Source organism: Hevea brasiliensis, chromosome 17, assembly GCF_030052815.1.
Source record: "Hevea brasiliensis isolate MT/VB/25A 57/8 chromosome 17, ASM3005281v1, whole genome shotgun sequence".
Classification (NCBI taxonomy): Eukaryota; Viridiplantae; Streptophyta; class Magnoliopsida; order Malpighiales; family Euphorbiaceae; genus Hevea; species Hevea brasiliensis.
This window is the reverse complement of record NC_079509.1, coordinates 13,048,170-13,069,134: the sequence shown is the minus strand read 5'-3', so window position 1 is coordinate 13,069,134 and position 20,965 is coordinate 13,048,170. Positions and strand designations below refer to the sequence as shown.

The following is a 20,965-nucleotide window of genomic DNA, read 5'->3' as shown; positions in this document are numbered from 1 at the left end:
TCCAAAATGGATGATAAATCAGAATTTTTATACCAATGTTACTCCTGTAATCAGAGGGATTATTGATGCTCAAATAGGAGGAGAATTTATTATGAAGCATGAAGATGAAGCATATGAGCTATTGGAGAAAATTGCAAAGAATACTCATCTTTGGAGTAGTCCAAGAGGACCAGCTCCAACTCAAAGGAGGCAAGCTGCTGGAATGTATGATCTTGATCCGTTCAACATGATTAATGCAAAGTTTGATGCACTTACAAATGTCTTGGCTAAGAAGATGGAAGATTTGAGTATGTTGGTTAGTTCATCATCATCATCTGGAAGTTCACAACAAGTTGCTTATGCAGAAGGAACTACCAGCTGTGGAGTAGACTATGGAGAGTAAGCAGCATATGTTGGTAATTATGGAAACAAACAAATAGGGAATCCTTACTCTCAAACTTATAATCCCACTTGGAGGAATCATCCCAACTTTTCATGGGGAAATCAGCAAAGTCAAGTTCCAAATCAGAATTTTCAACCACAACAGCAGCAAGGAATTCCATATCAGCAAAATAGGCAACCATTGCCTAATTTTCAGCAAAAAAATATGAATCCTCCACCAAAACAGCAAGAACAAAGTTCCAACACTGAAGCTTTATTACAACAGATTCTTACTAACCAAACTAAGCATGATGAGGAGATGAGAGAGATGAAAGCAAGGCTAGAACAGATGCAAACACATAATGAATCTTTGGAAAATCAGATTGCACAACAAGCATCTTCCTCAGGTACCAAGTCTTTTGGAAAACTTCCAAGTCAACCGGAAAACCCAAGAGAGCAATGTCATGCCATTACACTGAGAAGTGGTAAAATAGTGCATAATGAGAAGAGTGAAAAAAGTGAGAAGAGAGAAAATGAGGAAGATGTTGATGAAAATGAAAAACAAGAGAGTGAAAAGAAAGAGAGTGCAAGAAAAGAGAAAGAAGAGAAATACATACCTCCAGAGCCTTACAAGCCACAACTTCCCTTTCCACAGAGATTTCACAAAGCCAAGCTTGATAAGCAATTTGGGAAGTTATTAGAGGTTTTGAAGAAGCTATACATAAATGTGCCTTTTGTTGATGCTCTTTCACAAATGCCCTCTTATGAAAAATTCTTGACAGAAATTCTCTCAAACAAAAGGAAACTTGAAGACCATGAGACTGTAGCCTTAACTGAAGAATGTAGTGCTATCCTCCAAAGGAAACTTCCTCCAAAGCTCAAGGATCCAGGGAGTTTTTCAATTCCATGCCACATTGGGGAATCATGTTCCACAAAAGCTTTATGTGATTTAGGGGCTAGTGTTAGCCTTATGCCCCTCTCCATTTATGAGAAGCTCAATATGGGAGATCTTAAGCCAACCCACATTTCTCTTCAGTTAGCTGATAGATCAATTAAGTATCCTGAAGGGATTTTAGAGAATGTGCCTCTGAAGGTTGGGAAATTCTATATACCTGTTGACTTTGTCATCTTGGACATGGAAGAGGATTCTAATATCCCAATCATTTTGGGGAGGCCTTTCCTAGCTACAGTTGGTGCTTTGATTGATGTGAAAGGTGAAAAGCTCACTCTCAGAGTCGGAGAGGATCATTTAGTCTTCAACATTGGCAATGATAAGAAGAAGCAACATGAAGATGTAGACTCTTGTTTGAGAATTGATATAGTTGATGAGTTAGTAAAAGAGCACTTTAGAAAGAGCTATCCGAAGGCTTCTCTTGAAAGTTGTCTTATCCATGAAGGGAGTATCAATGATGAAAATCCAAAAGAGGCTGCATTTGCACAACATTTGAATAGTAATCCACCTTGTCCTATGGCACCAATCTTTCAAGTTGAGCAAGTGGAGAAAAGTGAAGTAAAGCAACCATCTCTCAAAGAAAAAGATGCACCAAAGGTTGTCAAGAAAGAAATGGTCGGATTTTTAGATAAAGCAACAAGGATCTTCTCATGTGATGGAAAGAAAATGAAGTATAGATTCATTGAACCACCTATTGGAAACAGAGGCAATAAATTCCAATTCCAGCCACCATGAAATGCATAAAGAGTCCAGCTAAGGACTATAAATTAGCGCTCTTGGGAGGCACCCCAAGTTCTTTTATTTTGCTTTTGTTGATTTACTTTTATTTTCATTGCTTTTGCTTTTATCTTAAATCTCCCCAAATTCAATTTTTGACATTGTTGAATTTTGTCCCTTGTAGATGTATTTCAATGAAGAAAGGCTGGTGAACTGCTGGGGAGTAACCCTTAACTGATATTTTATTCTTCAACACTCCCAAAAATTGATTGATTTTTACTGCATAACCTGTGCAGGTCTGCTATCTAGTTTATGCAGAGAGGAAGAAGAAATTCTGCAGCAAAGAAGGATCTGCAGCAGATTACTTATGTTCTTAGTGAGGTTGGGTGTGTAACTTTTTAATATTTGTGCTTATAATGTTAATATGGTGGTAAGTGAGTCATTTTTGCAGTTTTGAACTTATTTGGATTGTGGGATTCAAAGTGGATATGCTGCATTTTCTTGGCATAACTTGGAGAGTTCATTTCATCATTTGTGGATAGATGCAACTTTATGCAGATTTTATTGAGTTTTAATGTGCTAGATGTTGATTTGCAGAATTTGAGTCAAAATGGCATGGGTAACAAATGCCTTTTATGCAGGATTCACTTTTACAAGCATGTGTGATATAATTTTGTTGGATTTTGTATATATTGATGTGTTTTTGGTGATAATTTCTCATGATTTATGCTTAATAGAATTATATTTCTTCATTCTAGGGTATTTTTCACACTTGCAAATCATTTTCCATTGCAATCTCAATCTTGTTGAATTGTGCATAAGCAACTGCATAGCTTATGCAATCCTGCATAACCACAATTCTTGCCATTTTCATCTCTGTTGCAAACTGCATAAGGTAGTGCATAGCTTATGCAACTCTGCATAGCCACATTTTTGTCAAATTTCATACCTACCGAGACTTGCATAAGTGTGTGCATGACTTATGCACATTTGCATGACTTCAAATCCTGCATTTTCTCTCTCTGCCGAAGTCTGCATAAGGAGGGTGCATGACTTATGCACTTCCGCATAACTAGAAACTCTGAAATCCAGAATCTGCCAAGAGGTGCATAAGCAGAGTGCATGACTTATGCACAACTGCATAACCACCAATCCCAAAATTTCAGAATCTGCCGAGAGGTGCATAAGCAGAGTGCATGACTTATGCACAACTGCATAACCACCAACCCCAAAATTTCAGAATCTGCCGAGAGGTGCATAAGCAGAGTGCATAGCTTATGCAAAACTGCATGACCACATTTTCCAAACACCAAAACCTGCCGAGACCTGCATAAGGAAGGTGCATAGCTTATGCACTTCCGCATGACCACTCTCCCTGAAGGTCAAAACTTGCCGAACAGTGCATAAGGAAAGTGCATGACTTATGCACTTTTGCATGAGCTATTTCTCTGAAGTCCAAAACAAGCCGAAACTTGCATAAGTTAGTGCATAAGCTATGCACTCCTGCATAATCAGTTTTTCACACCTTTTTATCACCCACCTAAACATGCATAAGAGAGTGCATAGGTTATGCACAAATCACTTTTCACTTATGCAGTTTTTACACAAACCCTGTTCAAATCAAATTTCTTTTCGGCAACCAATTTTCCCACCTCCATTTCCCGACTCTTCTATTCACGACCGTACTTCCACCTCCATTTCTCCCAACATTTTCCCTCTTATTCTTCTCCACTCACATTTCCACCGCATAAACCCTAATTTCTCCCTACACTTTTTATTTCCGCCCTCATCTCCTCCATCCTCACCTTCGGGAACCATGGAGTCGCCTCCCCATTCCCCTCAAACTTCCCCTCTCCAGGTTTCACCATTGTCAACGCGACCTCCCAACCCCGATTCCCCTCCACAAGAGACACACCCACCACCCTCCACAGCTACGTATAAACGAAAAATCAGGTCAAAATCCACCCAAACCATGGCCTCTGCACCTCCTCTCTCAAAACGCAAAGAACCACCCACCACCCCAAGGTCAGAGCCTCCACCCAACAAGCCAAAAACTTCAGCCTCCACACCCTCTTCCAGCAAAAAGCAATTGTCAGCAACCTCACAGGTCTCAAAACTACCTTGGTCCCTTCCTGATGCAACTCACAAAGCAACATTTAAACGACTTAAGGAAAGGAAGGTGCAACCCACTAGGTATATTTCTGTGGACTCTCTCCAGTCACTTGGTTTATTTGACAATGTAGTTGCCTATCTTGATGGTATGGGTTGGATGGAATTTGTGCACAAGCAAGAAGTTGTTTACCCAGCTTTAGTTTTGGAATTTATTTCCTCATTCTCTGCCACCCTGAAATTGCATGATGTAGATTTTAAGCCAACTATGAAATTTAGATGTTTGGGGCAAAATAGAGAGTTATCATTGGATCAATTTCATAGCATTCTTGGTTTTGCAATTGATGGGCTATTTAGAGTGCCATATACAGGGGTAGAAGTAGCAAACAAAGGTATTTGGAATGCTGCTCAATTTTGGAGAATTATCACAAACTAACCTCAGACTTTTTCTGCTGGCAGATCAAAAACCTCTCAAATACTTGACCCTGCACTTAGGTTTAATCATAGACTGATTGCTAGCACTATCTTGGGCAGAGGGACTAGTTAGTCTTTGTGGGAAATCAATTATTCATGTTATGGTGTGCTTTTCACAAGGTCAAGGTTTCTCCTGGTTATTTCTTTTGTGAGCATGTGTTGCATATTGCCACCAAATCCATAGGTGACATTGTCTTGGGTGGGCTCATAACTGTAATAGCCAAGCATTTTGGTTTTAATCCTGAAGAGCACCCAATACCAGCACTTGTAGACACCTTATATTTTGATGCTACACACCTATCCAAAATAGGATTCAACCTGCCACATTCTGACATTGCACATCCAAAGAATGTAAACCGAACCCCTTTGCACAACGAAGCCCAACCTATCCCACGGTCCCACAAAGACTTCATCGCACCTAACCCACCCCTCGATGCCGCACAGGACACCCCAGTAGCTTCTGCACAGCCCACACCCTCTGCAGTTGAACCCTCTTCATCCACAGCCCCTCCTGCATTCAACACTAAAGCCTTATTCACCTACCTTGAAAGGCTTAGTAATGATATATACTTTATGGATAGGAAGCTTGATACTGGTCTTGATACCCTCAAGGATCGTCATGATCACCTATTTGACCTTGTCATGGAAACCAGAGATAAGCAGAAAGAATTGAAGGAGATAATGAAGCAGCTCATGATCTTTCTGGGGATGCCTCCTCCACCTCCATCACCTCCTCCAGCACCATCATTTCGACAGCAAGCAGCAGCCACCAGCCCCTTAGCCACATCTATGGACAAGGGCAAAACAATAGAACTAGATTAGTTTCTGTTTTACTTTTGTTCAAACTTGTAGGACTTTTTCTTTGTAAATATGTTCAAACAATTTTAGTTTGTTTTGAATTCTGTTTTTCTTGAAGTTTTATTGGCTAGCTATTACATTAGTTTTTCTTTGATTTACATTGCCTTTACTGCCTTTTTGTGCATATTTGTCCATACTCTGTATATTTGGATGCTTCTACTGGTGGTTGCACATTTTTTCTTGCTCATCATCATGCAGCAGCTTTTGAATATACTGCATAGGCTATGAATACCCTTATGCAAATGGTTTGCATAGCCTGTACAGTCCTTTATGCCACTCATGCAGAACTGCACAGGCTGTGAATCCCCTCATGCAAATGTTCGCATAGCTCAGGATCCTTATTGCCCTCATGCGAGCCATGCCTTATGCACCTTCCTTATGCACCTGCTCTGAACAGCACTTTACTCTGCATAACCTGTGCAGCTTTTTATGCATCCCCATTATATCTTGAAATCTCATCTGCTCTATACAAGGTAACTCTTTCTTTTTGCTCATAATTTTCACTAATCCTAGTTATTCCCTTTGCTTTGAGTTTTGATATTGCATTGCTTGAGACATTGAGGACAATGTCTAATTTTGAGTTTGGGGGTGCACATTTTGATTTTTGCTTCATTTGTCACATTTTGAGTATAGGAGCATCTCATCCCATTCCATTTACATATACTGTAAATATTTTACATATACATCCTTACACACATATACATAACACATTTACACACACATTATACAACATTTACACACACATTATACATCACTTAGAAATTGTACATATTGCACACAAATAGATTCCCTCCATTTAGTTATTTAGTTAATGCATTACTCATTTTTAGGAATCATGCATCATGCATTAAAATCTTTTGCCAAATCCCTTGAGTATTGAAAAGCTGCCTATGAGAGTGATTTGACTCACCTTTTAGTTGGGTTTGTGGATTGAAAGTTTCCTAAGAGGTGCAAAGTTTTGAAGTGTCTATCCCTTGCCTATATCTTCTTAGCCAAAAAGCCACCCAACTAGTCATTTAGAGATGGAAGTATTTAGAGGGAGTTATTGGATATAAGGTAGTCAAATGATGTCTCACCAATCCTAGAACAAATTTTCTAAACCTTTCAAGGCGAAATACCAGCTTGTACTTGAAAAGAGAGATGATTAGGCATTCTTTGATTTAAACCTTCTCATTTTAAACCTTTGGCCCTTTTTCCTAATTAAAATTGACACTTGCAAATCCCTTTGAGCCTTTTTATTCCTAATTTTTCTTGAAATCCTTATTGTTACCTAGCCAATGAACCAAACACTCCAACCCTTTTCATGAGAATAATTATTTATAACATTAGATACATAAAAAAAAAAGAGAAAAAAAATGCAATAAAAGGGAGAAGAAATGCTTGTCACCTTGTAAAAGTGCTAGTATATGTGCTTTTCACCATTGTCATTCAAAATAAAAGAAATCCACCCAAAGTATTAAAAGAAATGAGTTTGGGGGTGGCAAATTTTAGGGACAATCATCAAAAGAAAATGCAAGATACAAGTTAAAGTATCAAAATGTCCTTCCATTTTTATGTGTTTTGTAAAATATGCTAGCACTTGACAATTCTCATTGTGTATTTCTCTCCCCCATATAAATAAATAAATAAATAAAAAGGAGAAAAAGAAAAAAAAATATATAATAAAATAAGAAGTGTACCTTATGTTGTTAAGATTGAAAATATTCTCATGCTTTGAATCCTTTTTACCCATCTTTCTTCTTAGCCTCATTTTAAACCCCATGGCCCCATTGCATCTCTAAAAAGACCTTTGATTTCTTGATAGTACTTGCTACATTAGTGGAGATAGGAGTAGGGAATTTGCCTATGGGATTGGAGAAATTATCTATTCATTCATTTAATTCCATCATTCTATATAGAGACACTTTGCCTATTGATTGTCCTAGAATTCCTTTTGAGCATGACTTTCTCTTTTGATTGGTTGGTTTGGAGATTTTGAATGATAATTGACTTGATGGCTAAGCGGTGAAAGCTTGGATAGGCATTAGATTCTTTGCATTTTGAAGGATGGGTATATGGATTGTTGGTATGGCTAAAGGTGTGTTAAGTTACTTTAATAGGTGATTTTCATAGCTCTTTGGATAAGGCACCCCTAAAAATTTTTTGCATCACATTTTAAAGTTTGCTTGAGGACAAGCAAAAGCTTGAGTTTGGGGGTATTTGATGCATACATTTTGCATAGTCATTTAGGTCTAATTTCATAGCCATTTTATTTTATTATTAGTCATTTTTAGCCAATTTCATTAGTTATTTAGTTAGTTTTTCATAGTTGTCAATTTTGCATTAATTTGTAATTTTTACTTTGTTTTGTAGGAAAAATGGTGTTCTTGAAGGACTGAAGAGAATTTTTGCCATTGAGGAGTGACTTCTACAGCCAAAGATGTCAAAAACAAGTTTTCAAGCTGAAAAATGCATTGACCAAATTGTGCATAACTTGCCGCATAAGCTATGCAGATCTGCATAAGGAGAAAAATCACTGTTCCAATACTTGCCGAATGGTGCATAAGGAGAGTGCATGGCTTATGCAGATTCACGCCTCCCTTATGCACTATCACGGAATTGTGCATAACCTATGCGCTAAGTCATGCAGTTTCGCATAAGTGAACTGTGAACAAATCAGCGCATAAGGGACTGCATAACTTATGCAGTCCACTTATGCAGTCCCACAAAGGTTTCATTAATGAGCTGGCAGAAGATTCCCTCAGAAAATCCCTCCTTAAACACACCATTTTAGAGCTCCATGTCAGAAAATGCTATAAATAGCCCCATTTCCCATTTTAGAAGGAAGCAAGAAGGAGGAAGACAAGGAAGAGGTGTAGGCAGTAGTTGAAGAGTCACTTTCACCTTCCACACCATTTTCAACCAAGATTTGCAGATTTCTTTCTTTCCTTACATTTTCCTACACTTCTAGTGTTTAGTTTCTTGTTCCTTAGCTTAGATTAAAGCTTTATTTCCATTTAAACTCAATATATCTTGTAAGCATTATGGATAGTGAGTAGTTTTATTTTGATTCTGGAGTAAGGGTTGTAATATTTGAGATATTTTGTAGATTTTGATTGGGTAATCCATATTTTATGGTCTTAATGAGTTTTATTCATTTCTTGTGTGCTTAATTACATGCTTAATGTAGGATCCCATTAAGAGATGTTCTTAATCCATGGTTGAGGCACCGAAAGGAGAAGGCCTTGTGATAGATAATCAAGAAATTGGACTTAATTAACTTAGATCTAGAAATAGACTAAGGATTAAGAGGATTCACAGATTAATTAAAGAACCTAATGGGTCTTAATTAACTCTAACTCCACGAAAGTAGGATTAGATTGATTAAGGCACTCTTTGTCTCACTCGAAAGGGTATCCAAAGGATTTAAGAATTAATCTCCTTAAAACCCGTAAGTTCCACAAGATTGGATAACCAATTTAAAAATCCCAAATAGCTCGAATATGAAATCCCGAACTCCGGAATCGCCTTTTTATCATTGTCAATTTCTAATTGAATTTTATTACTTGCCATTTTAAATATTGCCATATTTGAACTTGCTTATTTTAATTTGATGCGATTTTAGTTTAATTAATACATTTTTTAAATAGATTATTAATTTTGCATATAGATTTCATACTCCAATACTCATCAATTTATTGCTTTAATTTCAAAATTAGTTCAATTGAGTCAACTTTTCTATATCAAAAATTCAATCATTAATACAACTCCTCGTGGGAACGATATCTTTTCTATATTACTTGTATGACCCGTGCACTTGCGGTTGGGCCACACCATCTTCCCTTCCCTAACCCAAGTGACCTGAATGGAAGTCTCTTTGGTGTGTTTTGAGGCTATGTTTGCTAAAAAAAAAGGATTTAAGCGTTAACTTAAGCATGTTATGTGCATGAATGCAATGCATGAATGGACCACTTTTTTCTTTTTTTTTCTTTTTTTTTTCCTTTACTTTTACAAAACCAAAACTGAACCATACCAATAGAACCAAAACCAGACCATATAAACTGAACTAAAATCGGACCAAAAACTGAATTAAAATAAAAAAAAATCTCAAGAACTGAATCTTTGCCTCCTTATACCTTTAACTCTCACGTGCAGGGTAAGAAAAAATTCTATCCTAGGCTACGGTACACTGGACACACCAACAGGGGGTGGTCCAGGACGATCTTCCCCTCATAAACAAATGATTTATATCCTTAAAGTTTAACCATAAGTAAGCATCCTCTTGCTTAACATGGGTTTTGAAATGGACTTGGGCCTATACACACATTGGGCCTATGCATAGGCCTAGGTTCATCTCAACTATCACTGGAACTTATGGTTTGAACAGTAAGGTTATAAATCTAGCACAACAAAAATCTATGGGGTACCTAGGATTAAAATCTATGGTTCATGGGCTTTATTGGGTAGGAAAAGGGTCATCCATGCGAGAGCTTGTCCATTAAGCGCAACGGCCAGAGCTGTGGCTCTTTTATATACTCGAAGGTACGGGCATGGGGTACTAGCATTCACCAATTCGTCATAGCTCGAGTGAAACTATGGTCTCCTTAGCAAGTACTAGCGGGGCTACAAAGGGTAAGAGCGATCCGTGTGATAGTGTAATGCAATGCAAAAAGTTTAACAGAGGAATAATATTAGACTAATAGAAACATGGTAGAGTAACTATCCATTTAGTCCCCAGCGGAGTAGCCAAACTATAGGGAGGGGGATGTGAGGCGAAATATCAGCCATTAGAATTATATAAAATACACCAGGTAATGCCCAGGAAAGATGGTAGAGTCACAATGGTCTCACTTAAGTACCACCTCCTTAGACAGTATTTTCTAGACATGCACTTCATATAATCCTAATAGAATCAAACCACTGGTAAGTACCGTCTTCCCATAACACTACCACGGTACTAAGGATTTATGCCACGAAGGCATAGATAGATAGGAGTCGCCACCCGGGTAATAACTGAGACATATTCAATGTTTCTTTCGAGGGTCATGGATGGCAACTTACTCCTTGCAGAGTTTCCACAACTGTCATTACCATAGCCCAATTTCTAGGTTCGGGATAGTGGGTACGTAAGGGAAAGGTGTTAGGCACCCCTTACGCTTGGTCTAACCTTGTTAATTCGAGTGTCAGTCCTCTACTAATGTTTATAAAAGTCTTGTTTATTATTTCTTTATTAAACTTCATCCTAAAGAATGCAATTCTAATCCTACACACGCAAGTAATTCACAAAAGGGTTGTTGTTTGCACACAATTTTCATGCACAAGTAATTCATATCTATGAGGTTGCTAATTATTTAAATGATATTTACCAGATGACTAAAATTAATTTATTATTAAGAATTTAATTTACAAACAAATTCAATTTTAAATAACCCTACGTTTCTATTTAACCTAATTAATTAATTTTCACCAAGTTACTCTAAGGATAATTGAACTAAGTTAATTATGTACATGTGTAATTTATTCTAATATCACATAAGGCCCAAACAATCACAACCTAATAAAGATTTCTATCATGCAAATTTATTTTACAATTACCAAGTGTTAAATTAAATTTATTTTATATGCCAATGTTAGTTTAATTTACAAATAAGATTAATTTTAATTTACAAAGTATTTATTTAAATTAATTACATGTAAAAGTTAGTTAAATTAAAAACAAAGTTAATTTTAATTTACCAAATAAAAATTCTATTACTACTACAATTTCATGCTAATGGTTATTTGAGGGGTTTAGAGCTGCTTACCTATTGGTAAATGCAGTTGCCATTGGGGCAGCTACCCTTAAAAAATGGTATTCTCTTCTAGTATGGCAATGATATCCCTGGCTTACTCCTGTTTAGCTCCACATAAGCTCCACGCAAATGCCCTTTTTGGTACTTACCTTAGGGCTACTTACCAATTTTGTTTGTAATAAAAAATAAAGAAACTAAAGAAAATAAAAGAAATAAAGAAAATATTAATAACAATTTACATTGGATTCTAACTCTAGTCTCCTAAAGGGTTAAGATTCCTAATTAGTTACAACTACCTAATGGTCTAAGTCTTCTAACATGATCCAAACACTTCATAACACTTCTTGAATTAAAAGAACACAGAAAAATAGATCAAATATCAATTAAAACCCAAGAAAATACAAGAACATCTATAAATATATAATTTTCAAATTCTGGCAGATTAATGGTAGTAAGAAATCCGACTTTTTTAAAAAAGTTAGACATGCCTAAAAATCATAAAAAAATTACAGAAGACATCCTACACATCATACAAGATTATAAAATTTATAAATCAAACAAACTCCTAGCCGAATGGTCTACATAAATCATAACTTTTCTAAGTGACAGAATCATACTATTTTTTTTTGTAAAATTCATAACTCATTAACCACAATAGATATGAATGCAAAACTAATTGGAAAAGATTCATAAGATTCTAAAATTAATTTTAGACACTAGATTTACACAAAAATATTAAGAAACAAGGGAGATATGGGCTCCACAAGTCGGATATCCTGCAAATCAGATTTTACAGCAACCCTAACTTCAAATAGTCATAACTTATAAAATATTAAAGCTTTTTTAGTGATTCTTGAGCCTAAAATTAATAGAATTTCGTGCATAATATGAATATAATTTTTATAAATTTTTTACAGATTCAGAAAATAACGTAAAATAATAAAAATACGAGAGACAAAAACTAAATATGTACAGAGTTGTGTATCCCCTCAAATTAAACATGATTACATGATCTATATGAATATATAAAATAAATTAAAAATAAGAAACATAGAATTAAACATTACATTGCATAGATCTTGAAAAGAAAATAAAAGAACTAATCTTTAAGAAATACCTCCACCTTTTTTTTTTCTCCCTCTCCTTTTTTTTTTTTTTTCCTCCTTTCCTCTTTTTCTCTTTTTCCCCTCCTTTTCTTTTATTTTTTATCAGTGGGATATTTATAAGGTTTTGGGAGAGAGGTGTAATAGGGTTTGGAGTCCTAGGGTGATAAAGTTCAGATAATTTAAACAACTAGAATTACAGAATTTGGGTGAGACTAAGATATGGATGAGGTATTTCAACCAATAGGAAGAGAGGGGAAGGGGAAGGCACAATAGAAAGTGAGAAAGATGTGTGGTAGGGTTTGAAGTCATAATGTGATAAGGTTTAGATAACTTAAACAACTGGGATCGAGGAATTTGGGTGAGACTGGGATATGGGTGAGGTGATACAACCAATAGGAAGAGAGGGATAGAGAAAAAGATATTTTCTTAATTTAATTTTCAAAAAATAAATTAAATAGGTCTTATTTAAAATTCCTAACTAGGCTTTCTTAGGCCCATGGGGCCCAATTAAACTTAATTAGGTACATTTAAAAATTACCCATATTAAATTCAAATAAAACAAAATTTTATTTAAATTTAATTAAATTCGTTTCAAAAAAAAAACATATTATTATTATTTTTTTCAAGATCATGCCACGGAATTAATAATTCAGCTTCATGCCTCCAATTACATCTTACAGTCATATAATTTTTCATCATCGGGTTTCTTATAGCCTCAATGCACATACTCATCACAAAATAAGGGTCTCTAGCAGTACACTTCAGAAATGGTTCCTTTAATTAGGGAACGATTGAAAACAGCTTTCAATAAGCAGAAGAGTTGCAGATCCTAGACGAAGGGATGTAGAGTTTGCAGTAGGCGATTATGTATTCCTGAAGATTTCTCCGATGAAGGGAGTAATGAGATTTGGAAAGAAGGGCAAGTTGGCACCTCGGTATATTGGACCTTTTGAGGTTACTGATAGAGTTGTAGCAGTTGCCTATCGGTTGGAGTTACCACTCAACCTTTCTCATGTTCATCCTGTATTTTACATCTCCATGCTCAGGAAATACATACCTGATCCTTCTCATGTGCTACAGCCGGATGTAGTAGAGCTGAAAGAAAACCTGACGTTTGAGAAGCAACCTGTAGCCATAGTGGACTACCAAGTGAGGCAGCTAAGATCAAAACAAATCCCTATGGTTAAGATTTTGTGGAGGAGCCAGTCAATGGAAGAGTGCACTTGGGAGTCAAAGCAGGACATGTATAGCAAGTACCCTTATCTATTCAATGTGTAATTCTGTACTTTATTCTGCCTTGTGTAAAATTCGAGGACGAATTTTTTGTAAGAGAAGAAGAATGTAACACCCCTAATTTTTAAATTTATTATTTTATGGGTAAATATTAATATTTTATTTTATTTAAATTTTAGGAAATTATTTGAAATTTTTTGGATTTTAGAGATTGGATTCGATTTTCCAAAAATATAAAACTTTGATGATTTTTAAAAATTAATTTAAAGATCACGTGGCAAAACTAAAAATATATTTGGACTCTACGAATTTTTCTGAATTTTCTAAATTTTTTTCGAAATTTTTGGGCCTCGTTTTTTATCCCAAGGCAGAGTAAAAATTCAAAATTTTATATCTTGAATCAGACCGGCCTAATCGAACCTGACCTGATCGGACCGGTCGAATCGAACCAGCCAGCTCCTTTTCTTCTTCCTTCGCACGCGTCCCCGACCCCTCTTCCTCTCTCTCCCATTTTCTCTCTCCTTCCTCCTCCCCATGCCGCTCCTCAGCCACCCAGCCTTCCCCACCTCGCCAGCGCACCACCCCAGTGTCTCCCCATGGCTTGCCGACATCCCAAGCGGCCGAAAAATGCCCGCGAAAACCCACCTGCGTGCGCGTGCCGTTTCAACTTCCCGGCCAAATTCCGGCCGATCCGGCCACCGTTTGAGCCGGGTCTTGTGTCAAACTTCATCTACACCTCGAAAACTTTTCATAAACATTAAGAACACCAAAATCTATAGAGCGGTTTGCCCAATTTTTTTCCGGAAAATTTTAGACTATTTCGAATTTTGGGCTAGATTTCTCCCAAACCTTGAACCCCACAAGAAAACTGAGAGTACCAGAGTGCTCCACTCATCGAGAGCTTCGCGGCAATATAAATTTCAAAATTTTCTGACAGCGTTTTTCGATAGATCCCACGAAACTTCGTAGTATTTTTTCGAGCACTAAATGAGCTTAGAAAATTTCGTAAAAATTTTGTACTAACCCTCGTGTTGTGGGCTTCGTGTAGGTACCTTCAATTCGATAAAATTCGATAGTTACCTAGGTCTGTGAATTTCCGGTCAGACAGACAGGCTACCGAAAGAGTCTTAGAATTGGATCGAGATTTTTGGCTACCCCACTATTGTCAGATGTCCCGAGCGCGTTCCCAAGGTCAGAATCGACATAGGTAAACCAGAACCTTGCTTTTTCTTAATTTTCTAGTGCTTAAATGGGATTAAAAATCCATAAAATATTCGTGGTAGCTCAGAAAATTATAATTCTTTTTGCATTAGCTTAGTAATAATGCTAAGGACCGCGGGGCAAAGTTTTAGAATTTTTAGAACTCATTTGGGTAGTTTTTGCAAAAGGGTCAATTATAAGGACTAAACTGTAATTTTACATATTGTGATTGATAACTGTTTGGATGGGCCCAGGAGGGGCTGTGTGATGTGATTGAGTTGTGGGTGTATGGTTTGTAGATATAGAAGTGCGTTTTAAGCCCTTTTGCAGGTTGGGTAGGTCCTAGGTATAGGGGAGACTCTGCCGGATTTTCGGCACAACTTAGGACATCTTTAGTCTTTTTTTAGTTTGTAATGAGTCAAAGGTATTAAAAAATTATAATAAAATTTTCAGGTGAGCCGAACAGCCTTCCTCCTCTGCCCAGCCGCCACAGTGACTGCGGTTAAGTCTGTGAGTAAAATATTAATTTTAATTGTAATTTCGATATTATTATATGTTCAAGCATGCCCATGCATCACTTATATGTATATATCTATGTAGTTAAACTCTGGGCACGTTTTATGTTGCATTTACAACTGTTAAAGTGCCATGGATATTGTTTATGGTAATTTGGAGCAGTGTGCGTGCGTTGGCGTATGTGTGGTATAGTGTTAGATATGGACAGGACGAGTAGACACGGCTTGAGATCTTCACTGGGACCCGATCCTTCGGGGTAGACACGACTTGAGTTCTTCACTGAGACCCCGTATTTGGTTTATTAAGCGAAAGTCCGGCTTGAGATCTTCGCTGGCAGAGATTGGATTAAGAGGGCTGTATAGGGGATTAGCTCCCATATATATATTGTTTGACACTCTCGGGTGTGTGAGTGCTCCAAATTGCCTTTTTGATGTGATTTGTATGAAATTTATGATGATATTGCATTTCACTTTACAGGGTGCATTAGCTTTACATAGCTATAGAGATTATGGTTAAAATTGATATTTTACTCTCTGAGTCGAACGCTCACTCCTGTTCATTATTTTTCCAGGCTACAGGTGATTTCTTGTTGAGTTCTAACTTGCCTCTCTCTTGCAGCTCGTCTATTAAAGTCTATAGTGTTTGTATAATTCTATTAACTCCTAGAATTTTCGCATGTGTTGAAAATATTTATTTGATTGGGTCTGTAATATAATTATCATGTTGGACCTGTAAACTTATTAAATGCATGTATGGTTGAATTGGATGAGAGAGCCGACCTTTCATTTATTTTTATGATAATTTGATTATGAGGAGGGTGAGCTGAGTTCCCCAATTTATTATATATTGTGTTTACAGGTCAGGCAAGTCAAAAACTCCCCGTTAAAAAGATTCATTTTATGGCTGGACTCTGTCCGGTTAAATTCTTAAAATTGGGCCCAGATGGGCCTTAGAGTTGAGTTGAGGAATAATTAGGCTTACTACGGGCCTCGGGGGCTTTAGGCTGGCCTAGTTCCTAGTGCCGGTCCGGCCCATAGGTTGGGTCGTGACATTAAAATGATTAACTTTAATTTTTATTAAAGCTTTAAATAAAATTAAAAAAAAATCAACTATTATCCAATTCACTCGTCTTAAACACATTGTTTGAAACAACACTTTTCATCTAATTAATTAACAAATTTTGAATGAGGCAAACAAATCATAAAACATGTTCCGAAATTCCCTTACGAACATTTTTATAATGTACTTGGAATGTGAGATTTCGCATGCGTGCATTATTCTTATGTTGTTGTATCATCATTACAATTTATAATCAATGTTTCTTTTTATGATCCCCAACATTTTCACAATCACTGTGCAGCTAATGTATTTAGAGACTCCTTTTCTGCAACTATTTTCTAATGCTCTTATGGAAAATATATATGCAACTATCTTTTAAATATCTAAGAGAGAGTTGCAGGTTGTAAAATTACAGCAGTAAAAAGAATATATATATATATATATATATATATATATATATATATATATATATATATATATATATATATATATATATAAGATTAGTTGGACATTAGCAAATGTTAATTAAGGAATTACAGTAACTCATATGCATTTTATTATGATCGATAATGTAGTATACAAGATCAGATTTCACGTATTTTATTCAGTTTAATTTGCTCATACTATAAAAAGGTAAAACATGATATTAATTAAGATTAGAAAACAGAAATGTCTTCCTTAATATATATTCCCACTTAAAATTAATATTAAAATTTCAGTTATTAAAATGGAGAGCAAATTTAATGTGGAGCTAAATTAACCTCTGGATTAAAAATTAGGGAAAATTTATATTAAATTCAAGCACTGAAAAATAGACAAATAATTTTAATTATTTTTTACATTAAGATGAATAATTTTATTTATTGTAAAAGATGAAGCGCGTAGTTAAAAAAATAATAATCTCTCTAAATTAGATCCATTTCAATAAAATGCATTGAGCAGTACAACATTTTTTTTATAGAAAACCCCATATAGCAAAATTTAAGAAAGAAGGAAATAGGAAATAAAAAAAGAAAAAAGAAAAAAGAAAAAGAAAAAGAAAGGAGACAGGAGAGAAAAAGTCAAACACAATATTATGTATATGTAGATTCCCCAGATAATTATATCACGAGTCCATCAGAAACTCTTGTGATTCACGAAACCATGCATACCTCGTTAGGGTTTTTCTCCCTCTCTTTTTTTGGTTTTGGTTTTAAACAAGGGATTACTGTTAGTGGAACAACATTGCACTGATAATTAAGAAGCCGAAGTAGAAGATGGAGATACGGTGGTGGGTGGGGAGTAGGGACGTAGCAAAGCACACGATGAGAACAACATCGTCACCACTGATCTTATGATGATCCATAAATTCCACCCAAATGACGAGAGAAAGACAGAGAGTATAGTCTGATTTGTCCTTCATAGGAAAAATCTTTTTCGTGGGAACAGAAACCTTATATCAAAACCTAACATAGAAAATGTGGACTACTTGCTCTTCTTCTCTGATCTCTGCCCTTTCTTTCTTGTCTACTAGTGTACTGCATGCCTCTCTCTCTCTCTCTCTCTCTCTCTCTCTCTCTCTCTCATGCTGGTTCTCTTTATGCACAACCAAACCCGAATAATGCACACCAAAATGAGAAGGGAACCCCACCAAGAAATACCAACCACAATCCATACTCTCCCTCTACATTTCCTTTATATTTTGGAGTGATGTAAGTACACAAAACACACCATCATTACCTGTCTGTTCACTGGCGAAAAATTACGCAAAAACACACCAAAAAAGACACACCCACAAGCAAAGTGAAAAAGAAAAGGAGAAGAATACCAAGAAACAAATGGAAGAAGAAGATGAGTGACGTACTCTTAGCAAATTATAGAGACCTGTGTTGTTGTTGTTATTGTTCAAGGATATTGATATTGGTTCTCTGTCTCTTAACACTCCCTGAAGAAGATTCATCACCACCGGTCTTCTCCATAACTGCTTTCAATGCTTCTTGGATTGAACTTATAGAATATTGTGGCTGCTGTTGTTGCTGCTGCTCATTGCTGTCACTTGAAGAATCTTCTTCTCCAGTGATGAATAAAACATTCTTAACTCGCCCACCAAGTGTTGTAATCTCAGCTTTTAGTGTTCTTAAGCGTAAAGCTTTTAAGGTCTTTATTAGGTCAGGCAAAAGATCAGACCTGTCTTCGCAGCAAAGTGAAGCTTTGATCACAAATTTACCATCTTCATCTGATGTATCCACTGTTAGCTCATCACTTTCGGTCGGTACTGGACTTGTTTCAGCTATCAAAGAAGTCTGGCGTTTTAGCTCTTTAACGTGTTGGATCACCTCTGCTAGCAATGAAGCTTTGTCCGTCTACACCACAGGCAAGAATCCCAACAAGAGGACAAAATCAATCCACGCTAAAGTTGATGATATCCTTATGTATTATTAATTATCGAACCAAAACAAGAAAACAAAAAAATGAAATGTAGATTAACAAGAAATGACTCAAGTTGAATTTTCTTTTAATTATATATAGCAAAGCAAGCTTTTGGTGTGTGAAAAGAAGAGATGGGATAAGAAGTTTATAGTCTACTTGGATGATTCAGCCATGAAAGTAGCTAGGTTCCTAATGGCATGGATCTTGTAAAGGAGGATTAGGGCATGGCTATACGACTGACGAGAATGCTAGTTTTGTCTGTCTTTATATCTTTTTTTTTTTTTCCCATTATCTCTAATTAATTTGACTGATATCCGGCAAGAAATTTCCATGGAAGCTTTTTAACTGCTCCTTGGTTCCTCTTTATCATATCAACTGAGCGACATTAACGCTTATTTCCCTTTTAGTTTTTCTCTCCTCGGAACTACCACTAGTTCCAGAGAATGAATAAACCAAAATAAAGAACAATAGTAGTATTAAAAAGATGAAAACAAAAGGAAAGAAAATGTGATTGCCTTTAAAATATAAAGGGTAGGTTTAGAGGGCATGAAATCAGAACAGCTATCTAACTAGAATCTTTAGCAAGAACGACAGAGATCCTTCAAAGGAAAAAAAGGGGCTCGTTATAATAGAAAACAAAAAGGCATATTACACCCACGATATTAATATATGCACATGCATGTTTGTACACATGAGGAATTAATAGAGAGGGTTTCACATTTAATTTCAACAATTTCATAATTTTGTAGGTTATTGTCAAAAATTTTTGACGACTTTATACGGTTCTTACCTTGGTTGTGCTGGGTAGTAAGCTGCGTAGCTTAGCAAGATGGTTGTTGATTCTTTCTCTTCTCCTCCTTTCGGCCTCACTGTGACTCTTTGAAGCAGCAAGAGCCTTAGCATCCATGATTTCTTGAGCAGTCATCTTCCCCAGTTCAGCTTGCAACCCAAAAGGAGCTGAACCGGGTTGAACCACCGGTCCAAGAGTGTCGGATATGATTCTAAGATGATCACTTGATGAACCATCATATGCAAACTGCAGGGCAGGAGCTCGCCTGTTGAAGAGACTTCCATATGATGATGGTGCTGGAGGGATAAGAAATGGGTCGTGGTCACGAACCGGGTTGGAAGTGAAGTGGACTGGGTTGAAGGAGTGGACTGGAGGGAGAGGCCACGGTAAGATTGGTGAAGCTTCAGGGAAAATCAATCCGGTTCCTCGAGCTCCTCCATAAATATCATTGCTTTGCTGCTGTTGTTGCTGTTGCATTTGTTGGTGGTGTTGGAGAAGTAGTTGTTCTTGGTAGCCTTGGAAGTTATGGATAGTTTGAGAACACTCTCCTTGATCTTCTTCTTTGAATCCACGCATCTCCCTCTTCCTCTCTGGGAAAAAACTTGCGATTGAAATTCTAAAGCTTTGGGGCTGTTTCCATATTGATCCTTCTTGATATGAAAAGAAGATTTGGGAGACTAAAAGAAAGGGATATGGAAAATAGAGGAAGAAGAGTGGAAAGAGAATATAAGGAGAGAGACAAATATATAAGATGGAAGGATGGACTTTTTAGTGCTCTATACTCTATCTCTTGCGGATAGTGGAGGTGATGAAAGAAAGAAAAGGGTTGGACTTGTATGAATCTAAAGAGACTCCCTTCCAATCTCTTTCACTTGGGTAGGTTTTTTCTTCTGCCACACAGCCTTTGTGGGTGATGACCCTTTTTATCCTATGCTTCAACTAAACCTTTTTTCTGTTTGGCGCTATGTTGGTGTATCTTTTTGGTTTCTTTGCTGTTTTTTTTTTCTTTTTTTTTTTTTTTTTTCTATCTGCTTTTGGGCTGATCTGCACCCCCTCCTCTCTCTTTCTCTCTCCCACCACTCCGAATATATAGATAGAGAGCCTGCGAGTACTAGTCTCCTTTCCTTTCTACTTACGGCATTCTCTACATATCCCTGTAGCTATCAGGAGGTGGGGGTCGATATCTTTTTGTTATTCTTAATAAATATATATACCATTATTTTGTTGCTTTATGATTGGTTCAAACTGTATAATTACACTCTGTGAGCAGTTGGAGAGAGAGAGAGAGAAATGGGAAACACAAAAACAAACACAGTGAACACACGACACACAGATTGTCGACCGACCAAAGACCGAAAAGGCTGATAGTATCATGATAAAAGGCTTAGCTAAACTCTTTATTATTGGCTTT

General features: G+C 36.5%; 1 protein-coding gene across 1 annotated transcript; it reads right to left on the bottom strand.

Moving 5' to 3' along the window:
- Positions 1-17,240: 17,240 nt before the first annotated feature.
- On the bottom strand, positions 17,241-20,610 carry LOC110666023 (transcription factor bHLH30). The gene is made up of 2 exons (XM_021826361.2): positions 19,555-20,610; positions 17,241-18,697 (listed from the first exon to the last, which is right to left on the bottom strand). Exons 1-2 carry the CDS (start codon positions 20,128-20,130, stop codon positions 18,233-18,235), a joined length of 1,041 nt encoding a protein of 346 aa, XP_021682053.1. The 5' UTR covers positions 20,131-20,610; the 3' UTR covers positions 17,241-18,232.
- Between the last annotated feature and the right edge of the window lie 355 nt (positions 20,611-20,965).

Coding starts and splice junctions, on each gene's coding strand:
- LOC110666023 (XM_021826361.2), bottom strand. CDS start 20,130: ATGCGTGGATTCAAAGAAGAAGATCAAGGAGAGTGTTCTCAAACTATC. Junction 18,698..19,554: donor TACTACCCAGCACAACCAAG/GTAAGAACCGTA, acceptor CCTGTGGTGTAG/ACGGACAAAGCTTCATTGCT.